The sequence below is a fragment of the Plectropomus leopardus genome, chromosome 10 (genome assembly GCF_008729295.1).
Source record: "Plectropomus leopardus isolate mb chromosome 10, YSFRI_Pleo_2.0, whole genome shotgun sequence".
Taxonomy (NCBI): Eukaryota; Metazoa; Chordata; class Actinopteri; order Perciformes; family Serranidae; genus Plectropomus; species Plectropomus leopardus.
In genome coordinates, this window is record NC_056472.1 from 7,873,328 (window position 1) to 7,895,269 (window position 21,942).

Below are 21,942 nucleotides of genomic sequence, written 5' to 3' on the forward strand. Positions count from 1 at the left end.
TATTTTACCTATTAATTATGAGTCTGCTCTGCTCATAATTTTTTTTTTTTGGGGTATATTTAAAAGAAGTGAGAGCATTTGTTAGCCGTGCAAGAACAGGCCAAAGACAGATGAAAACGCTGACCGATAACATAGCTGATAGCTCAGGACTCTGTACTTGTGCTGATCTGTTAAGCCTTTTAAAATATTTTTTAATAACCTCAAGTCTGTTGCCATGTGTTGGCTAAGTAAAAGAAGTGGCAGAATACACGAGGGAGGGAGTACAAGATTTTGGCACAGGATAACACTTTCTTTACACTTCGGCTGTGTTTTATAGCAGTAATAAATGAGGACATAAGAGGGGACTGAAACGTGGGCTCTCATATTCTGAGCATGTTCTGACTGTCATTAGAAATTCACTGCATCCCGTAAATCTGGTTTTATTTGACAAATAAAGGTATTGGAAGAGGGTTATTTTAGAGTTTGGTGATTGTTTTTGATAGAAATACTTTCTAGATTTAGTATCTGTATTTTGAGAATCCCAGAGATACTAATGAATGAGACAGGAGGCAGACACAGAAAGAGATGTAAAGGGGGGTTGCACAGAGAGTGTGTATTATAAATAACCTAAATCAATAATAAACGACACAGTATCTCACATATTTGGAGTCGGGTCTGGCTTCTCAGGGGAGACGGATGAAAAAAGCATCCCTCCTCCCACTGCCCCCCCTGTCACTGTGGAGAGGAGGGGGAAGATGCGCAGAAGAAGATACAAAAATAAGAGTTGCTATTTTCTTTCTCTCTCCTGAGCATGAACCAGCTTGTGGTTATGGTTTGCATGCGTGTGTGTGTGTGTGTGTGTGTGTGTGTGTGTGTGTGTGTTTGTGTGTGTGCGCACGTGTGTACATTACGAGGCGGACGCCATCCATTACTTATTCATCAGTCCTGTCTGCCTGGCTGCCACACTGTGTATTTCAGCATGCCTTGCAATCATTATGCTACATGCATTATTTAACGCACACGCGCACGCTGACTCTGATGCACATAGCTACACGAGCTATTTATCTCGGATATGCTCACTTATGGCCTTGTCTGGTTCTTTCGCTGGCTGTTGCAAATAACTGCACAAGCCCTCTTCACATAGACATTCATTGCCTTATCTTTATGCCTCACACCGCCCTGCATATACTCTTTCATACACATGCTTTTAGTCATACGTTATTTTCATATAAGGTGCACAACTCATTAAGTCCCGTACATGCTCCAAGACCCGGCAAATTGTTCTGTATGTACTTCATTTAGTGTCTGTGAACACAGAAATATTGTGTCGTGTGCTGGTTGTCATGAGGTGAACATGGACAGGTGAAAAACTTAGTTCATCTGAGTTATGCAGTTATGATGTGGATATGAAATGGCCTTTGTGGATTTAACTTCTTGGTTGGGTTGCGCAATATATTTTATATAAATTGTAGGTTGATAATGGGAAATTTATGTTATTATTAGGGCTCTTAAATGATTAATGATTTTAATCATGATTAATGATTTTAATCGTGAATAATTGCAGAATTCCAAGAGGTAATCATGATTAATCACATTTTGTAATTGCGTTTTCAATTTCGTTATTTTGCATTAGAAAACCGTTATGAAGTCCGTATTGACAAGGTTTAGCAATTTTTACCAAATTGTCTTGACAGCAAAAACTGAATGGTTCGAGCATAAAATGGGCCTGTCTGTAAGGGGAGATTCATGGGTACTCACAGAACCCATTTTCTTTCAAGTATCTTCTTTATCTCTGAAAAAATAAGAGAGTCAAGTATGTTGCCATCAGTGTGGATATCTGTCACAGAGGAAGACTACACGACCGTGCAGAGAGTCAGTTCTCTGACAGTACAACTCCCCACCAGATCGGCAAACTTCCTGCTGCTGTAAAACAGGTTAGACGCAGCACTGAAGGACTTTTTCAGAAAATTAGCACGGGCTAAAACAACAACAGCGGCTCGCAGCCAAGCCAAAGCCTTGAAATGGTCCCAACAAACTCACACCAGAAAGGCTCGATTCTGTTTTAAAACAGATTGTTAACCATTTTGTAACGCTAGCTGTGTGATGCTACAGTTAGCCCTGTCGCGGTGTGATGATTGTGATTCGCACCAACTCTTTCCTCGGCGCAGTACTCGTACACACGCAGCAGTAAGTTTGTCTCCTTGTATTTACGCAGGCGGCAGAGGGACTTTACTTTCTGTTCCTGTTACTTGTGTATAACCCCTTGACATGTCTCTTTTGACAGATTATGTCAAAGCTTTTAATTCCAACTCTTAGACTAAATGCTCAATGAAAAACAATGTTTGGGAAGTTTTATGTACTTAACTGTTTGAAGAGTCAGACCTAGTCTTTGTTTTCTCACCACAGGTATTCATAATCTACAAATTAAAACTTTAAACTTTTTTTTAAAATACAAAATTGTGAAATTATCTGTTATCTGTTATTGATTCTAGGTATTGTCCATTAGAAACAGGAAATTATTGGTTTTGGTATGTGCTTAAAAAAATCTGTATCATGCATTCTTACTCATTAGCTGTTGGAAAGCAGAAGTGCTCTTGATTAAATGTTCTGGTCTAAAGAAAATATTACTGTTCTTGCTCACTGCCATCAAACAAAGCACAATACAACAAGTTTGGATTTTGTTTGGGACACAGTATCGCTCCTCATTCTATCACTATACATGGGCACTTTGGCAGCAAATTGATATTCATAAATATTTGGATGCTAGGTCCGATAAGAAAAAAACATCAGATAGCTAAAACATTTTGAGCCACAACACAACATGGAAAAAAGTTTTAAGAATTTATAAGAGTATGATACCTTTTTGCTGCTCTTTATACTTATAAACAAACTATCTTTGATTGTTTACGTGAAGCAGTCCATCAAAACAGGCTCCCCATGCCTATGCACTGGTAACCTGCAACAAGTTTTGTGGATTTGTTTTCTCCTCTTTTGTATGGCCAAAAAAGCAGTGTCAAAAAGCTGCCCACGTTTCCCGCTTTTGTTTGCTAAGCTGCCGGCTCACCGCCACTGATCTTTGACCATCTAACCTAATGTCCATACATTGATTTTTACCACATAGTTCATGTGGTGCTCTTCTGCTCAGTTTCAATCTGGTCACTGCTCTCTCCGACAGTGATTCTGCCCCGTTCTAAAAATGAAATGGTGTTTGTGTGCGTGTGTGTTAATGCCACTGTGGTTTGGGCTCAGTAGCGTTTGCTGTTATCAGTGTCATGGCTGCATGAAGCTTAGCTAAGCCTTTGACGTCAACACCATACAACAAGCTGATAACACAGACCCTTATCGCAGCCAGGTGTGTGGGTGTGTTGTCTGATCAAACAAAACTTGGCTTCCTGGATTCTACACTGAACTTCAAAAATAGCTCCTGCAAACACACACGACGCAGATCACTCGGCGTGCACAAACACACACAAATAACATGAGATGCAAAAAAATCAGTGTTTAAATGAACTTAGATAATGTGATTGCTGTTGGGTTTTTGAAGTAAAAAGGTTTCCTAAACACCATGTAGGCCTAAAAGCAACTCAGTTACATTCATTGAAAGAGATAGTGACACATTTTTGAGGTGGTGGTGTATTGGGTCCTTATCCATTGACAGTGTATTACAAACAATAAATGTCAGGCTGCAGTTTGACTTGGGTGCTAAGCAATCTACTGCTGTGGAGGGATCAGCAAAAAAAGCATTTTAGCCACCTAAAGGAAGTCCCACCAAAAAAATCATTATTTAGAATATTTTACGGCTTTACCTTAATGTCAGGCGGTGATTTCCAACAGGAATGAAAAAACGCAATATCGCTCTCTTCAAAGCTAGACTCCATTAAGAAAAACACTAATTTATTTATTTTCATTGCTTAATTCAGGACCTGCTGGTCTACAGCTGCCTCTATCTGTTTTTGTTTATTTGTGTTACTGTGTAACTTTGGTGATTAAAAGGATAAGGTAGGATTCAAGGAAGTCACAAAAAAAGACAAACAAACTTGAAAAAGCGGTGGACCAGCAGCTCCTGTGTTCAGTGTGCAAAAATGACTGTTTTTCTCAATGGAGTTTGTTGGTTGTGACAGAAGCATAGATAAAAGCCATTAACAGCTTCCTTGTTGAAACGGATCATCTGATGAAAAGATAAAGCAGTTAAAATACTCTCAATATATTGTATACTTACACTAATATTGATTTTTTTTTTAGACAGATAAAATATGTTTTGTTGCTGACCCCCATTCACAGCAGAACATTGCTTAGCTTCTGTGTAAAAACTCCAGCCTGCTGTTCCAAACTGGGGATCTGAAATGAATGAAATCTACCATGTATAATAAGACACCGACTAGAACAGTTGTGGTACCCCATACAGCCCCTTAAAAAAAATAAGAAATGAAAGAAAGGTATTTAGATACATGTGGGCACATCTCTATGTTAGATATGTTTTTCTTTTCCATGTTGGCTAGTTTTAACAGGGTTTTTACATGTGTACATGTGCTTGACAAAAATTTAAATAAGTAAAACAAGAAGGATTGACAGCAGTGGGATAGAAAGAAGGGAGACTAAGCAGTGCCTCGTATTGTCCAAAATACTCTCAGTCTGACCTAACCTGAAACAAAAACTTAATAAGTATAGAAAAGTCTTTCTCCTCACCTTAAATGCACTCATAGTCACCTATGCATGTGTTTTCACTCTCTTGCCTGATTAAACTTCTTCCCTTTGTGGGTGTGTACAGATTTGCTTCCCCACCCTCCTCTTAGTTTGGTTTTACCTGGTAGGGCGGATGAAATTACACCGTAATCATTCTCATTACTTCATACAATTGGGTGACGTCACATATTTCCCATTTTAGCTCCACCCATCTTCAGTCTGAGCAGAGTATGTCAGAGTAAGTGAAAGCACCTGTGTGGTTGTGTGACTGTAACAGTCAGCTCTGTGGGAAATATTTGGACATAATTTGGTTAGAAATCTGTAGCTATGTCTCTAAATATATTTGTGGTTGCAAGGGGAGATACCTGATTATTGACTGACTGCATGTAAATGCTATGTTAGATATACAGCAATTGGGATATTGTAAATGATTTTAGGGAGTCGATGAGTGTCACCTTGAAGTTAATTTGGCATTGTTTTTGTTGTTGTGGACTCATTCTGAAGTTGCAGCATGTCTTTTCACTCACACTGAGTCTTAAGCTTCTGAGTGTGTGTTCAGTTTTGAGCATGTCATTTTCAGATTCTGATATGATCAGGTAGGAAAATTCAGATAATAGCTTGATTAAGTTTTATTGGAGAGAGTAAGGAAGTCAGGACACATTTAATTTATTTGTGGCAGCCTGCCACAATTAAAACATCTGCTGCCTCAAATTCATTTTCCATCTCTGGAGCTGGAGTGTTGATTAGGAGCGCTGTAGGAACATATATACCATTCAGTTATTTATAGCACCACACTGTCAGAGTGCAGAGCACGCTCTGGGCACAGATGGAGCAGTAGAACATCATGCACATTGAAAATGAAGTGTTCATTCTGCTGGGTCCAAAGTTTGCAATCACTGGCAGAATCTGCTCCTCTCATCCATCGATCTGATCTGATCTGATCCGCTGAATGGATTGACAGATCAGTTGTCCACCTTTTGAATTTAGAGAGGGGACACACAATAATACAAATGGACATACGCGCATTTAAAAGAAAAAATAACTGAAATCACCCCCCCCCTTGCTGTTGTCTACCACCACGCATACACTCTCAATCTATGGGAAACCCTGGAAGTTCTTGTTTGCTAGGATCCAGTTTTCCTCAGTTTTGTTTAGAGCCTCTAGCATAGTGGAGAGGAGTAGAAAACAACTTTCAAGCACCACTGGTTGTCACTTCTGCATGTGAGAGGACATTTTGGTAAAATGAAACTCTCACAACTGTCCCACGTTGTGCTGCTGAGCGCCTCTTGAGTCTTTGCTGCCAGCACCATCAAGCTCAGTTTACAACTGGCATCCTGTCACTCCTCCAGTCTTTGCATGATTGAACGGGGGTTATAAAGTAGCCACTTTTGAAAATGAGAACTGGCCCAAATTTGGTAATTTTCATACAGTTACACACATCCCAGTGTAAACAACTATCCGTCACGCAGTCCATCGCCTCCTGCTTGTTTCCATTCACTCCTGTTGGCCGAGTATCAAACTGCTCATTGACATGACAGCAAGACATATGTCAGGTGTTGCCCCCAGAGGAGCACTTGTTCATTAGTGGACTCTGATGCCACTCGATAGGCGAGTCCTTCAGCAGCCCTAATTGCTCCTCGTTATCATTTAATCTAAATCTCATCACTCATCTGCAACACATTGAGCAGACATCCATTTATAAATGATTCAGCTTCTCTCTCTCTGTTTGTTGTTTTGTCTTTCTCAGAATTTTTCTTTCATGTTTTAATTAACTGCTTCACTGCAGCTCCTTAGATGATTATTTTATCATCACTTTATGATGGTCATTTTCAGCTTCCCTCCTGCAAGCACGACCTTCTTTTGTAATACACATTGCTCTCTAGAGGCACAGAATTTGTAAAGTTATCATTTAAAGGACCATTGTGTAGGATTTAGGGGGGTATTATTGGCCAAAATGAAACAGAGTATAATTAGTGTGTTTTCTTTAGTGTATTATCACCTGAAAATAAAAGTCATCATATTTTATTACCTTAGGTTGAGCAGTTTATGTCAATATAGGGAGCGAGTCCTTGCCATGTTTCTATAGTAGCCAGGAGTGGACAAACCAAACACTGGCTTGAGAGCTATTCACATTTACACATCAACATTCTGTTTCTCTCTCTTTTATTCAATCTGGACTCTCTGCCTCCCCAAACACTTTCAGTGGGCGTGAGTTACTTTTGATAGACAAACTCCTTCAGCCAATCCCAATGTTAGCATTAGTGTCTACTCCTCCACTGCACAAATGCGTTTTCCGTAAGACAGTCACAGTCTAAAAAAACAATTTATCTAGTTTTACCCTTTGTATGTGACATTCACCTTGCTGATAACAATCCCCATAATGTTTTCGCAATACATTGTTGTTGCCAGCATATTTTGCCATTTCTCATTCAGCAGCTAGCTGCCTCTATTCTACTGAACACCAGTTGGTCCTTGTTTTTGTCTTGTTAGAAAAACAATTATTTTTGATGTGGAACAACTTTATTCAGCATTTTTACTGGTTTAAATCACTTGTTTTAGAGAAAAAGAGACCTCTGCAGAAAATTTGGCTCCTGGTAAAAGCCTCCGGAAAAATGAACACTGATGGACTCCTAACCAGGAGTTTAGACTTGAAATATAGGAGACATTTCAGCTGGTTGCAATCTGCAATCCTCATCGCTAGATGCTCATAAATCCTACAGAGAGCTCCTTTAAATTATGAAATATCTGTTTAAATAAGACCTAGGGGAAATCGCCAACACATGCTACTCACAGAGCAATGAGGCTGGACACCAAGCCGAAGCAGTGAGCAGCATCTGCTACGTACGCAGTGGACAGAGACAGTGTCTTCAGTGACTGTTCTAGTTGCAAGGCCAAGCAGCAACCATTATCAGCGAGTCAACTTCACAACAACTGTCTGTTCTGTTGAGCTGCTGGTGTGTGGGAGGGTTTTACATGGAGACGATCCAGAAATGTGTGTGTGTTTGTGTGTTTGTGTCTGTGCAACAAGTAACACACATCAGGAACTGTAAGCAACACTGAGATCTGTTCAGTCCAAAAAAGCAGAGGTGGTTCATAAAAGTAGAGTTTGTCTAGTCAAATGAGAATGTGATCACAATCTGACGCCTCTCTGCCTCTCTGCTGGTCTGTGAGTTTTAGGCTGAGAGAGGGAGAGACTCCCATAAAATGCTCTACATGCCTGAGACTGCCCTCTGATGTCACTGAGAGAGGGAGAGAGAGAGAGAGAGAGATGTGGGAGGGGACCAGAGGAACAGAGGGAGGGAGAGAGAGAGTGGCAGCCGGAGGGCAGAGCGAAGAAGCACGTCAGTGAGAGAAACACAGCGAAGCGATAGAGTGAGAGACGGAGAGTGTGAAAGACAGGGAGGGAGAGAGATCTGTTCTCACTACGAACAAACCAGGTTGGTCTGCTGTATTTTTCGCGCTACAGTGGACTTTACAGCTCTGTTCAGTCGCACTTTTTTGGCTACAAACACACACTTTTACTCTCTCTTTCTCTCTGAGATACTGTACACTACACTAAACACACACACACCCACACACACTCACACACACACAAACGCACGACAACTGGACAGCAAGGCACAACTGATGGGTAAGAGCTCTTGTTGTTATGCATGGATCACTGTTCTCTATGTTAATGTCTGAAATAGTCATTTAGTTTAAACTGGTTTGTAAATTGTTGTGTCTTTTATTGGATGAGTTAATGTTATTTGTGCGCTGATTAAATCATATTTAGTTGATGTGTATCCTTCATATAAACTCATCCGGCTGATGTACATGTTAGTGTGTCTGTGTGTCCACTTGAGGAGAGAGTGTATGTCTGTGTGTTGGTTCTCAGTGTGGGCGTGCAGCTTTGAGTGGTGGCAGTGTTTATTGAATGGTAGTGATGTATGGTGACTCTTGCTCAGCACCACTCAGTGCAGCCTTTAACTGAATGGAGCAGATGGCAGTGGCTGTGTCTGTTCCTCCCCACAGCCTTTTGTGTACATGCATTTGTGTTTATGCCTCTATGTGTGTGTGTGTGCGTGTGTGTGTGTGGTGGGGGATTATGTATAAAAGTTTGTGTTTTATGAGGGATTTCATAGCTCAAAATCAGTTTCACAGAAGAATTCTTCACTGTTGATTGCTCAGCTCTTATAGAAATGACTGAATATTCTTAAATGCTCCACTCTTACAAACATATAAGAATCACTTCAACTGTTTCTGATTTCTGTGCTCGACGACATTTTTTTTGTTCTTGCATCATTTAATAATAGGAGTTTGTATTTTGGTTGGTGGCCATAGCATTTGCATTGTGAACATGTGGCTCCATGGCTCTGTTGTAGTTTATGTGTGGTCACTGTACTTTATTTCTGTTAAAATACAGTTACAGAAAATAACTGTTTCTGTCAAAAACAGTAAAAGACTGTATTTCTGTTAAAATACATCAATAGACTGTATTTTTGTCAAATTACAGAAAAAAAAGCAAGATATATTTCTGTAAAAACACGGTAAAAGACTGTATTTCTGTTCAAATACAATAACAGACTGTATTTTTGTTCGAATACAGTAAAAGAAACAAGCTGTATTTCTGTTAAAACACAGTTAATTACTGTATTTCTGTGAAACTACAGTAACAGACTATTTTTTGTTAAAATACAGCAATAGACTTTTTCTGTCAAAAAAACAGTAACAGACTGTATATCTAGTAAAATACAATAACATACTGTAAATATACATAACATGCTGTATAAATAAGATGACATACTGGAAATGTACAGTAAAAGAATGTATTTCTGTTAAAAGACAATAATACATTGTAGTTCTGTTACAATGCAGTAACAGACTGTCTTTCTGTTAAAGTACTGTAACAGAGCTGGTAGAAAGGCCAGTTACAAAAGGCATGTCAAAGTGCTGTTTCTTTTTTCTTAAAATGACTTCATTAGTTTCTTTCGATCTCTTTAACCCAGTGGAGTCAGTCTGTGAGCACTCGCTGTCCTCAGAGAAAGAGAAAGAGAAAGAGAGAGGGATGAGGAAAACAAAGAGGTGGTGACACACAGTACAACAAACTACCACGCTCTAGGGATATTCAATGACATATATCACCATGCCTACACGCCCATCCCCAGACTTGACAGTAAAGCTGGATGCACATGCAGGCCATGTGTTAAATGAGTTACATACAGTCATTGGTCCTTCCTTCATCTTAAGCCCCACCTCTTCTCCCACTGTCCAGCCAACCGCTGACCACGATCCCACCAGTCGCCATGGTGTTTGCCTCCCTCCTCTGCTAGCACCTGTGCATGTGGGGCTCACGGCTGGGTAACACTGTCAGCGATTACTATTCATTCTTAATCTGCAAAGCTGCTGTATGCATTTTTTTGCACGGCTTTTATTTTTATCACACACACTTTTGAATTTTACATGAGCGCATGCACTCAGTTCCTTATAAACTATGACTAAACATGCATGGGGTTTCGTCTGAGTGCAGAGATGCCCGGTGGGGCGAGGAGCTCCCTCGGGACTCCTGGTCTATAAATAACTTCCCCTGTGTGATCCATGATCTTACCCTGATCACAGGAGAGGGGGTGAAGGAGGGAGGGAGGGAGGGAGGGAGGTCAGGAGAGGCACAGCGACTGATGGATGAATAGATGAGGGACAGAGAAGAGGAGGCACAGGCTGACATTTCATGAGTCGTGTTTGTGTCAGTTTTTGGTGTGCTCTGCCAGATTTCACATCATGCCTGCAAGTAGGGAAACCTCACAACTCCATGGGATTTCACAAAGTAAACACAATTTCCCGTCTGGAAATCAACAGAGTTTATCTGACTTCCGTCTCTCGTCTTTAACGGTCCTTTAGCCGCTGCACATTCACAACAGAGCCGACTGCACACTTTTATAGTTAGTAATAGAAAATCGTGGTTTTTGTTTGCCCGCCTGTAGTGTGACCTGGAGGAATGTTTGCATTATCATGTCCGGTGCCGTCGGTGTGAGTAAGCTTGTGCGTCCGCCTCTCCTCCCCGTTGGCTCAGCACCATTACCTCATGCCACATTCACAGAGTGCCATCCTTGTAAGCTGGGCTAATTACTTCACAGGTGCCTGCATCCTGCTGGGTGCTGTGCAGTATGTCGCCCTGTTTGTCTGCTGCCATTTACAAAGCTTTGTTTACTGTAAACATGCCTCTGAGGACTGTTATTCTGAGAGATTCTTGTTGTTACTGTCATACTGCAACAGTACTGTGATCCTGCAGAGCCATGTCAGATTGACCAGGAATTGTCAGTTAAATGTGACAGGGATGTGTTTTCCTGTGTGCTTTCAAACCTTATGACAGTGCTTTAAAACAGCTTTTAAATGACCCAGAGCAGGAACTATAACTTCTAACTACTGTAATTGGGGTCTCTTTAGTGAGAAACACCAAAAAAGAAAGAAACTATGGAGGTATAAGCATGTATTCTCGGCACTGGACTGACTTAGAATAGAAAACAAGTCTGTGGTTCAGGTCATCAAAAGGTTTCTTTTCCTAAATACATCTGTGTGTAGCTACTATCGCAGCCTGCAGACTGCTGTGGCACTACACTATATTGTTAATGTGTAAGCCAGTGCGGTTAGCCCTCTGAGTAGCTGGTTTAAGGAGTGATTACGCTGCCATCCTCTTCCTCATCTCTCTCCCTCTGTGCCACCTTGTAGCCCCTCAGCTTGAGGATAAGTGGCTGTAATTAGTTTTTTTTCTGCATGGCTTGTAGCTGGCCGTTGGTTGTCAGTGACCAGCCATTTTAACAGAAAAGGCGTGAAGACAGAAATTTAAGATTTGAATTTACATCATTACTCCTCAAGGAAAAACTTAGTTTGGGCTCATTTGTTACTGTTTCCATAATACACACACATCTTACATCCATACTTCAAGATTTAATAAAACACAAAAAATGTGTACATTATATACTGCTTATGGAAACACAATATGACACATTAGAAAAGTATACAACTTTTTTTTCTGTAAAGATGGACACCTTTCCATTTTTCTCAAGCTTGAGTGCACTTTTAGCATGCTTGTTGTGCCTGTTTAATAAACTCCCCAGTTTTGAATGTTATCAGCTCATTAAATGGCTGCTATTAATTGTTATCACTACCATTGTAATGTTTAAGATGAGACAAACTGCACCTACCAGTACACCAGAGGGTGCATATCCAACAATAAGTTTAGCTAACAAAACTACTTGGTTAGGTTTAGGAAAAGATCATAGTTTGGGTTAAAAGAGATGTTTTTATAAACTTAATTTAGGTTTTGTATGTCAAGTACATTACGCAATTACTTTACTTTCGGGTGTTAATATAAGTCAACATTCACGTCTGCTTTCTCAAGGGACACCAACAGCAGTCTCCTGGGTGAAAGTCCCAGACCTGTGTGTTGTTCTTTATCCCAATACTTGGACTTAGTTGTTCTTTATACTATGTCACCTGATTTCACCAATTGCTCTCATTAAAATTGCTCCATCCACTAGTGTTAGTACATTAAACTTAAGTACATTACACAAGTGACATAAGTTAAGTACGTTATTCAAGTTAACCTGCAGGCATTGATTCATAAGTCAAAATTCACTTTTGCTTTTACATGGGACACAAACAGCAGTCTCCTGGGTGAAAGTCCTGTGTTTGTCTGTCACTGTCTGTCCCGATACATGGACCAGTTCCTCGTTATACTAGGCCACCCGATTTCCTCTGCTTTTGTTAAAATCACAACATCCACTTAATGTCATCTCATAAAAACTAACATATATATGATGCACAGTAGGTCCATAATACCTCAAATCAATACTCCTGTGACAACTGATAATAGCCATGGGCTGATAACATTTGAACCACTTGATACGTAAATTCATGGCTACAGTCAAAACTGCTTGTGGGTATAGTGATGCAGCCTAAATTGTTTATTTAGATCAGGTGTAACGGTTTTGGTAACCAGTTTTGCATGAGGTTATAATTGCATTTCCATGAGCAAAGGCCAGGTTTTATCACAGACAAAATACACAGAGTAGTTTTGGCGGCTTTAGCTGGCAGAGGCGCACACTCCGACCTTTATTTCCTATGAATGATGATACTGCATGTCACCCTCTTCATATATGATTGATGTCTTTTTATTTGCAAGTTTTCTTCTGAAATTTAGTAAATGTCATATATCACTTTATGTGCATTTGCTGTTCATTTTCCCAAAAGAACTGCATGGATTCTTTTATTACACGCAATCGGTAAAAGCCAAATGTATGCATGTTTTATTTTGCAGTTTTGGAGGTGGGAGGCCTCGTGTGTTTGTGAAAACAAACAGCCTTTGTGAAGCCTGTGGCATGCTTTCTGAGTTAGGCACTTGGGGAACGATACATAAATAGAGTGGAGGTCAAGGGCAAGTGCTAGGCTAACTCCAGGGGCCACCCAGAGCTCTGTTTAGCAGAAATAGGGATGGCAGGTCGTTCGGTCCAAAGCTTGCCGACGTGAGTCTGCATGGGAAAATATACAGTAGAAAAAGCGTTAATTGAGGTGATGCCCTATGCATGTTTGGCACTGTGATGCTGGAATAGCTGGCGCCGGGGTCCCTCTGAATGGGTCCCAATGGTACAGAGTGGCACACTGTTTGAAGTGCACTGACCCAACAAAAGGTTTTGTTTGTTTGGCCTTGATGTTTACTGCTTATTAAATGTGTGTGTAAACAGTTGACAAGCATGTATGTGTACATATATGCGTGTCCAGAGATTGGAGGAGAGGTGGTGGGCTGAGCATTTGCTATGGGTCAGAAAGAAAGGCTTTGTTTGGATAACACGGATGATTGGCACAGTGTATTCAGAGAGAGAATGACACACAGTGGCATCTTCTAATGGGCCTCGCTTTCTATGCGCATGTATATCTGGAAGTGACAAACACACGTTTGTAGGTCAGAGGTCCAGGAATCAGTCAATCAATTAACACGCACATGTACACACGGTTTCCTCAACAGAGCACGCCTGATCTTAACCATTGAAAATATTATTAAAAAGTGAATAAAGCTGTATGATAAATGTTTAGAGAGGCAGCTAACTGGTATTCAAATCAAGAAAAGTGTATGGTTGGACTATTAACACATGAGCTGGATTTTTGTGGACTCTTCAAAACTAACCTTGGTTTAAGCCTTTCATCTTTTCAAAATCAAAACCGGAGTAGTTACTTCTTATGTCCAGCTTTCACACGAGTCGTTACAAGCATGGTGACACAATTCAGAATCAGAATCAGAATCAGAAAAAGATTTATTGCCAGGTATAGTTAACACAATACGAGGAATTTGTTCTGGTGGGTTGGTGCAACATAAATATAGAAAAAAACAGATAAAATAGAAGATACAAATATAGAAAATAAAATATAAAATATAAAAAGTACGAGTCTAGCAGTGCAAAACAAAACAAGTAACACAAGTAACAGTGTAACAGTGGAAGAAACAGAACCATGGAATTAAATTAAAGTGTTATATACAAGAATGGTTGGAGTGCAAGATATATATTGATATTTACATTGAATTTCACATTTATACAGGTTTGAGTGCAACAATTACACACACACACACACACACACACACACACACACACACACACACACATGCACCAGTAAAGCACCAGCATGTCTGGCCCCGACCACACCCTTTCTTCTCTCCCTGCTGTCCCGTTGGGTGGTGTTAAGTTTCCTCCCCGCACTCCTAACCTGCCCGGTACCAAAGATGTCATTGGCTATCTCAGCAAGTAACTGCAACTCCATCACCACCTCATTGGTCACTGGGGATGCCAGGACATCCGTGATAGGTCGGAGATGCTCCCTTCTGGTTTTAGGGTATTGATAACTGGCAGAGGGCTTGGCATGGCACGAGATGGTTCTCTACGGAGCACATATCGATCAGAGAAGACTGAATGATACACTGGAGGTTTCAGTTTTGAGATATAAAATGCAAATTGAGAATTTGTATGGAAGGGTTAGGGTTACGGGGTTCTGTGTTTTGGAAGATTTCTTCATGCAGAACCTTAAAGCCTTGAAAACTAGATTGTAAAAAAAAACCCTTTTTTTTTTGTAACGCACTGCATCATAACCCCAGATTGACATCAGTTTTGTTGTGCTGCATTCAAACGCTTTTCACAAGCCTGTAAATCTCTGGGACCTGAGAAAATTGGTTTGATTTCTTTTAAAAACATAGAGAAAAAGCTATGAGCTATTAGTATTAGTATTATATTAGTTTATTTTTTAGCACATTCTTAAGGTAATTTTCCTGTTTCTTTGGGGTTTTTTGGGGGGGCATTTCATTGGTGTCTCTCTATGTTTTTGAAAGAAATCAAGCCAGTTTGCTCAGGTTTAAAGGGTTAAAGTAGAGACCTGGCTTTCTTTCAGTGGTTTAGCTTTATAGCCTTAAATGCACTTGAAACACCTACACATAGACAGCTCATGCTGCCTGACTGTATCTATAGCACTGCCAGTTTTAGACAGAAAAAATAATAATAAATAGATAAAGAAGCATGTTGACTGTTTGATCACAGTACGCCATATTCCAGTTATATATCAAGGATTTAAAGTTGTCAAAGCTTTTTGGGGGCTTTTTTTCTAGTTTTCAGTTTTACTACTTTGTGCTGCTGTGTTGTTTGCTTGTTTTGGAGACTTAATCAGATTGCACTAATTCTCTGATTTTTGTATGTCTACCATGTGGATGCAGTGATATTGCTTGTGCCATATTTGCTCTTAGTATCCATGTTTCAACAGCCTGCATCATTCAGATAAAGCAGAATGGATGTTGGGAGATTAGATGTAACATAAAAGATATTTTTGCATCAAACATGTTTTTTTTTTAAGTCTGCAAGGGTGGATTTTGTGATAGTTTGACTTTCTGACATGACATTTGTAGGGCTTATATGACCTTTTTGTTTTAGGATGTTTTTCTCTAACTGTTTTGTTCAGCCTCTGTGCAGATTGTGACAAATGCAAGTGTGTGGATTTTGGGATGTATTGTTGTCTATATCCTCTCAGATGTGTGACAGCACTGGGAATCCATCTTCTTCAACATCACACACAACTTCTCTGTAGAAGACAAAGACACACACACACACACACACACACACAGAGGACAAACATACAGTACACTGTCAGCATTGCACTTACAGTAAGCAAAACATAGTGTCACTGCTCACACAGACACAGCCAAAGTGGAAACACACACGCAAATACACACAGTAAGTCTGTATGCGTGTCAGCAAATCCCTGCTGCAAAACTCATGTTGCAGGGGGATTGTTTTTGCTCTTTGCTGCCATGTTTCATCATTCTACCCCTGCGTGTGCTATTTTGTCATCTGCGTGCAGGAAATGTGTGAAGGTGTGTGTATGAGGTTTCTTTTAGAAAGATGTTTGCATGGATGGATGTGTGTAAAGAGTATACGAGGGAGGCTTCCTATATGCTTTGCCACTGCCACAGCACAGACTGTCACTCTGATGATCTCAGGCGCTCTAAATCGCAGACAGTTTATGTTTTCATGTTTTGCTAATGCTCTTACCCAATGTGTACAACTCTAAAACAGGCTTAAATCCCCAGTTTGCCAACAACCAATGTGAAGTGTAAAGCCGAGTGCAACAGTCAAGGCTGCAGCGTCCAGACAGCTGATGTAACAAGTGTTCATGTGTGTTATTTGGATCAGGGAGGACAGGGTATTTTGGCTGCTGTCAGAGGATATTAAACATTTTGGACCTTGAATTAATTATATAATTGTACTATAAACAGATATTCTGAGAAGAAAATTACATGAATTTTCTTTCATAAATCCCCTAGGAGGCTGAGCTTTTACCCATGTTGAGGATCTCCAACTCAACACTAGTAAGAATTCCATTTTTTTTTCTGTGCCAAATTGAACTCAGCGACCCTCAGAGACAAATCTGCTGTCGGGGTCAAAATCTTTACGGCACAGTGGACATGTTGGACTAAATGTGGAATGCACACCACAGAATTCTTTCTGGGAGACCTCCTTGTTATGTGGTTCACATTTTTTTTTTTTTTTTTTTTTAAGATTTAATAATGCATGTGTTTTTCTTTTGGCAATTCATAGCCTTTGATTTGCAGCTGTTTTTAGTGGAAGCCTATTTACACTGGTGTGATGGGGAAAAAAAAGAAAAGCAAAAAAGAATGATCTTGTAAGTCATTTTAATGAGAAACTTTCTCAAAATAATGGTGCAATTTCTCAAAGAATGACGTTTTATCTTAAAATAATAACCTGGTTCCTCCTCAAAAATGATGTAGTATCCTGAAAAAAATGGCCTACTATCTCAAAGTAATGATTCGGTATCTTAAAATAATAAAATTATTCTTGAAATCATTACTCAGTATCTCAAAAGAGACAGAGTATCAGTTAATGACATAGTATCTCAAAATAATGAATTGGTGTCATAAAATAATGACAAACTTCTTGAAATTATGATGGAACATCTCAAAAATGACCAAGGATTTGGAAATATTGATCTTGAATCTCAAATTAAGATGTGGTGTCTCAAAATGATGATGTATTACGTCAATTTAATTACTGAGTGACTCATAATGATGACAAACTTTCTTGAAATTATGACCTAGTATCTCGGAGTAATGACAGTTTCTCAATAACAGGACTATTTCAAAATAATATTGAGAAACATTGACCAGTTTTTAACAACTTACTCAAAATATTGAGTTAGCACCTCAAAATGTATGTTATTGTTGTTTATGTTATGTTATGAATTTCAATATAACGACAAGCTTTCCTAAGTTATGACTTTAAATTTTCTCTCATTATTTTGAGATGTTAAGTCAATACTTAAAAAAATATTCTCTTTATTTTGAAATACTGATACATTATTTTGAGAAAGTTTCTTTTACTTAGTTTTATTGCCTTAACATGAATTCTATTTTCATCACACAGGCAGAAATGGGCTTCCATACTCAAGAATTCAGCACTGTAAACACTTTTCTTGCTGCATGTTCTAAATAAGCTCCATCTCTCTGTGCTTGTTTCCTCCACTCTCCCATCTTTTCCCTCTCCTTTTCCCTCCCACCTTCTTTTCTTCCTCCTCCAGTGGACGTGAGTACGGCAGCACTGCCCATGCAGGTGCCCCCCACCACCACAGCCATCCTTCCCATGGACCTGCGCGTAGTGGACCACCCCCACCACCACCACCACCACCAGCAGCCTCCCTTCGGCCTGGTTCCCCAACCCCACCCCACGCCACCCGTCTCCACAGCTTGTCCCGCATCCTCCGAGCCAGGCCGCGGGCCAGTCAACAGTAAGTAGGGGATGGTCTCTGGTTGTCATGTCTTGTGGCATAAAGTCCTGGCTACATCAGACACTCTCATGAAAATCTCCCACAGACCACCAGGAGCAGCAGCTGCAGCAGGAGCTGGTATCTCTCAAACACAAGCAGCAGCTCCAGAGACAGCTCCTGATCGCCGAGTTCCAGAGGCAGCATGAACAGCTGTCGCGACAACATGAAGTCCAGCTGCAGGAACACATCAAGGTGAGCGGATGAGTAGGGGAGTCCTTTCTTGGATTCCGCTGTAGGACTGTTATCAGCTGACATGCGTCTTGTGAAGGACAGGAGGAAGCATGTGTGTGTGTAAATGATGGAATTATGGTGGTGTAATCTGATCTGGAGGCAGTATTTTGCTGCTTAGTCATCCCCATGGGAACCTTGGCCCCAATAAACCTTGTGTGCATGTGAATTTTGTATGTGACTCACTTTGCTAAAAAGCCTCATTGGTGTTGCCACGACCAGAAAGTCAGCCAATGAGAAGCATCAGTCGGGTACAAAAATAGCTCCTCAGTCTGTTCGGTCTCCCGACTGAAAGCATTTAGCATATGGGTCTCAGCTTGGTGATGTCATGTCCTTTAGAGTAGCCAGCGCTCAAATCACAACATAAGCTATGGTCACACCTTTTTAAAACAATGCCCTCTCTGTTTTCATACTTTTTGTCCATCCTGAGTTGTGTCCTTTTGATGCCTCTGCGCTGGTGATAGCTGTGGCCAGAGGCATTCTGTTTTTAGATTAAAAGTGCGTCCATATGTCTGTCCATCTGTTTGTCCCATTCTCCCGTGTGCAATATCTCAAGAACACCTTGAGGAAATGTCTTAAAATTTGGCACAAACATCCACTTGGACTCAGCAATGAACTGCTTATGTTTTTGCTCTCATAGGGCAAAGGTCGTGGTCACGTGACCTTAACTGTGTCGGTCTTAAGAATGCAATATACCAAGAACGCCCTGAGGGATTTTTTTTTTTTTTTAATTTGGCACAAACGCCTACTTGGACTCAAGGATGAACTGATTTTATTTTGGTGGTCATAGGTCAAAGGTCAAGATCACTGTGACCTGTGTCATCCCAGTTAACACCTTGATGGATTCTTTTCAAATTTGGCACAAATTTTCACTTGAACTCAGTGACTAGCTGATTACATTTTGGTCAAAGGTCAAGGTCAGTGTGACCTCACAAATTATGGCGAAATTTCATGCAAATGTCTCATGGGATAAAATAATAAATCAATGGCATTTTAACCAAAAGGTCAAAGGTCAGCATCCCTGTGACATCATAATGTTCTGCAAAAACACTTTCTTGGCCATTACTTTGCTCCATAACTCTGGAACAGAAGGGGAGACAGTTGGTCAGATACTGAATTGGTGGTAATTCTAGTTCTTCTTGTACTTTCTTGTCTTCTATAGTCTTGTCTCTCTCTCTCCATCAGCACCAGCAGGATTTACTGGCGCTCAAGCACCAACAGGAGCTGTTGGAGCACCAGAGGAAGATGGAGCAGCAGCGTCATGAGCAGGAGATGGAGAAGCAGCAGCGGGAGCACAAACTCCTCCAGCTGAAAAACAAGGAGAGGGGACAGGAAAGTAAGTAACAACCGCTAGAGCGTTACCATTTTGATGCCTTACGCCCTCATTAAAGTGACATCCATGAGATCAGTTATTAGACTTAATGGATTGGCATTCCCGTGGTCCAACAGTATCATGAACAAGCTCTAAACAAAGTGGTCATGTTTGACCTGTCATACAGTCACTCTCTATCTCCTGAATGCTGCCAACATGTAGCTGCGCTGAAGCTCTGTGTCACATTATCACAGCAGGTGTTAGAGAGACTTGGCCCCTCCAGCCCCTCTGTCACAGCACCTGTCTTTATTGCCCAGCAGTCAGAACAACCTGACCTTGCACATTCACCACAGGGAACATCAGAGTAAGATGGCCAAGACGAGCAAGACATTTGAGTGGCACACGTGCCCTCCTTTGTCATTTGTTCTCTTGTGTTGTTTAGTTTGAGGAACAAAATGACAGCAATAAAATAAAACCAGGGAACTCACTGTACCCTGACATCATAAATTTGTACTTGATGATATTGTTTCTTTTTTATTTCTGTTGCCTTGGCCATCATTGCGTCCTTTATAATAGCATTATACTCACCAAACTACTCGCTGCGATCTGGGAGCACGATGACATTTCTACAACAAAGTCAGAATCTTCTAGATGAGCAACAGCTTCGCCAGATTATCCAAGCCATTTTACTTAGAGTTAATATCAAAAGCCTGCCAGAAGTGTTGGTAATAATCCCACATTAGCAACCTGTGTATGCACAGTTGTGGGTAAATAGAGGAAGTTACATATGGATTAGGAAGTGGAGCTGAACACTGTGATGCATGTTTATGATGTACAGTTTTGGTAATAATTTCACAGTTCCCTTTTTGTTTTTGCATCCTAATATGTTCATCTGTCTTGGGTATTTATTTAACTCTTTAAAACCAGTTTCTTGCAAAAACATGGAAAAAAAAGGCAATGAGTAACTTCACATGAAATGACTGAAAATTTTGCAAAAAAAATAGTTATAAGAAATCACATGAAAATTACCTGAAATTAGCTAAAAAGAACTAAAACAGGAATGACCTGAAAAAAGTGTCAAAATAAAATGAAAATTTTAAATTATATATTTTTTTCTTGTAACCTAATTTTAAATATATGATTATAATGATCATAATTATAGTTTTCTTGACATTTAATGCAAAGTTGCTGATTGCTTTTCTTCCCCCTGTGTTTTTGAAAGAAATCAAACCAATTTACCAAGGTTTCAAAAGTTTCAATGCTTTGAAAGGCATCAGGATGCAGCATAAGAAAACTGATGTGGAACCAGGTCTGAAAGGGTTAAACTCTATCTGATCATCTAACTTTTACTTCTGTCAAGCTGCTTTTTATGAACGTTTGTGAGATTTCAGCCCTTAATTCGGTGTGTAAAAGTTATCATGACTGATTGAACTGGTGGCAAGACCTTTGAGATTTTGCAGCATTCTTTGAGATATATCATGAGAATTAGAGAGCAACAAGGGTACCCATACTGTCATGCTGATCCAGAGTGCTTTCACTTGTACAGACAAATAAAGCTGTCCTGGTATTAATGTTCAAATGAGCTTTGACACAATTACAATTTTTGCTGGCAGAAGGAAAGATGTATGGCTGTGTCAGGCCAATATGCTGTTCTTGTTCCTGTAACTGTTTAATATTGTAGACATAGAGGGCGACATGACACACTTTAATTTGCTTTGTTGTTGAAAGGTGCTATTTACATAAAATTGCCACAGTAAATATGTTACTTAGTGTTTGCATCCACTTAACACAAGACTTGAAGGGCTTTTAAAATGTGATAAAGGTGCCTCCTTTTGTCACTCTGGTGTCTGTATGTATGTATCCAAATAGTATCAGTGCATGACTTAGCACATCCCGCATATTATTATTATTATTATTATTATTATTATTATTATTATTATTAATTTTACTATTACTACACAAACAACAACACAAACAACTATTGGATGATCTGCCACTGTACAGTATAAATGTTGGAAAAAGGCCTATTTATTATTATTTTTTAAATGGCTGCTAAGGACAAGAAAATGACTTTTGTTTTTGTACCTTAACTTGGTGCTTGTAGTTATAAAGTTAACATCGGTCCTAGTCATGCAATGACATGAGAGATATTTCCAAGTCAATTAATGTAGTAAATCTGATGTGTTTTATAATAATGACTGTTAGTGTGGCTGTAACATGCTGTAATGTGGTATTTTTTGAGCAGGCAATGATGGGTTTTTAAACAAACATTTCGGCACAAATTCATTTGAATATACTTCATGGTGGACCCACAATTGGAACTAGTATTTTTCTGTCAGTAAAATCCTTTTCCTCGACCATTCTCCGCTTGGCAAAGTGAGGCTACGGTT

General features: G+C 39.9%; 1 protein-coding gene across 2 annotated transcripts in view; it reads left to right on the plus strand.

The window, feature by feature from the left end:
* Window positions 1-21,942, plus strand: part of hdac4 (histone deacetylase 4) — a 157,275-nt gene that overhangs the window by 69,464 nt on the left and 65,869 nt on the right. Inside the window, exons 1-4 of one of the 2 annotated variants that reach the window (XM_042494097.1) lie at window positions 8,006-8,099; window positions 17,767-17,973; window positions 18,059-18,204; window positions 19,426-19,576. In XM_042494097.1, the coding sequence (XP_042350031.1) occupies window positions 17,793-17,973; window positions 18,059-18,204; window positions 19,426-19,576 (478 nt within the window). In that variant the 5' untranslated portion in view covers window positions 8,006-8,099; window positions 17,767-17,792. Of the gene's footprint in view, window positions 1-8,005; window positions 8,100-17,766; window positions 17,974-18,058; window positions 18,205-19,425; window positions 19,577-21,942 lie in introns of those variants that run through there. The other variant, XM_042494096.1, reaches the window with a different exon arrangement.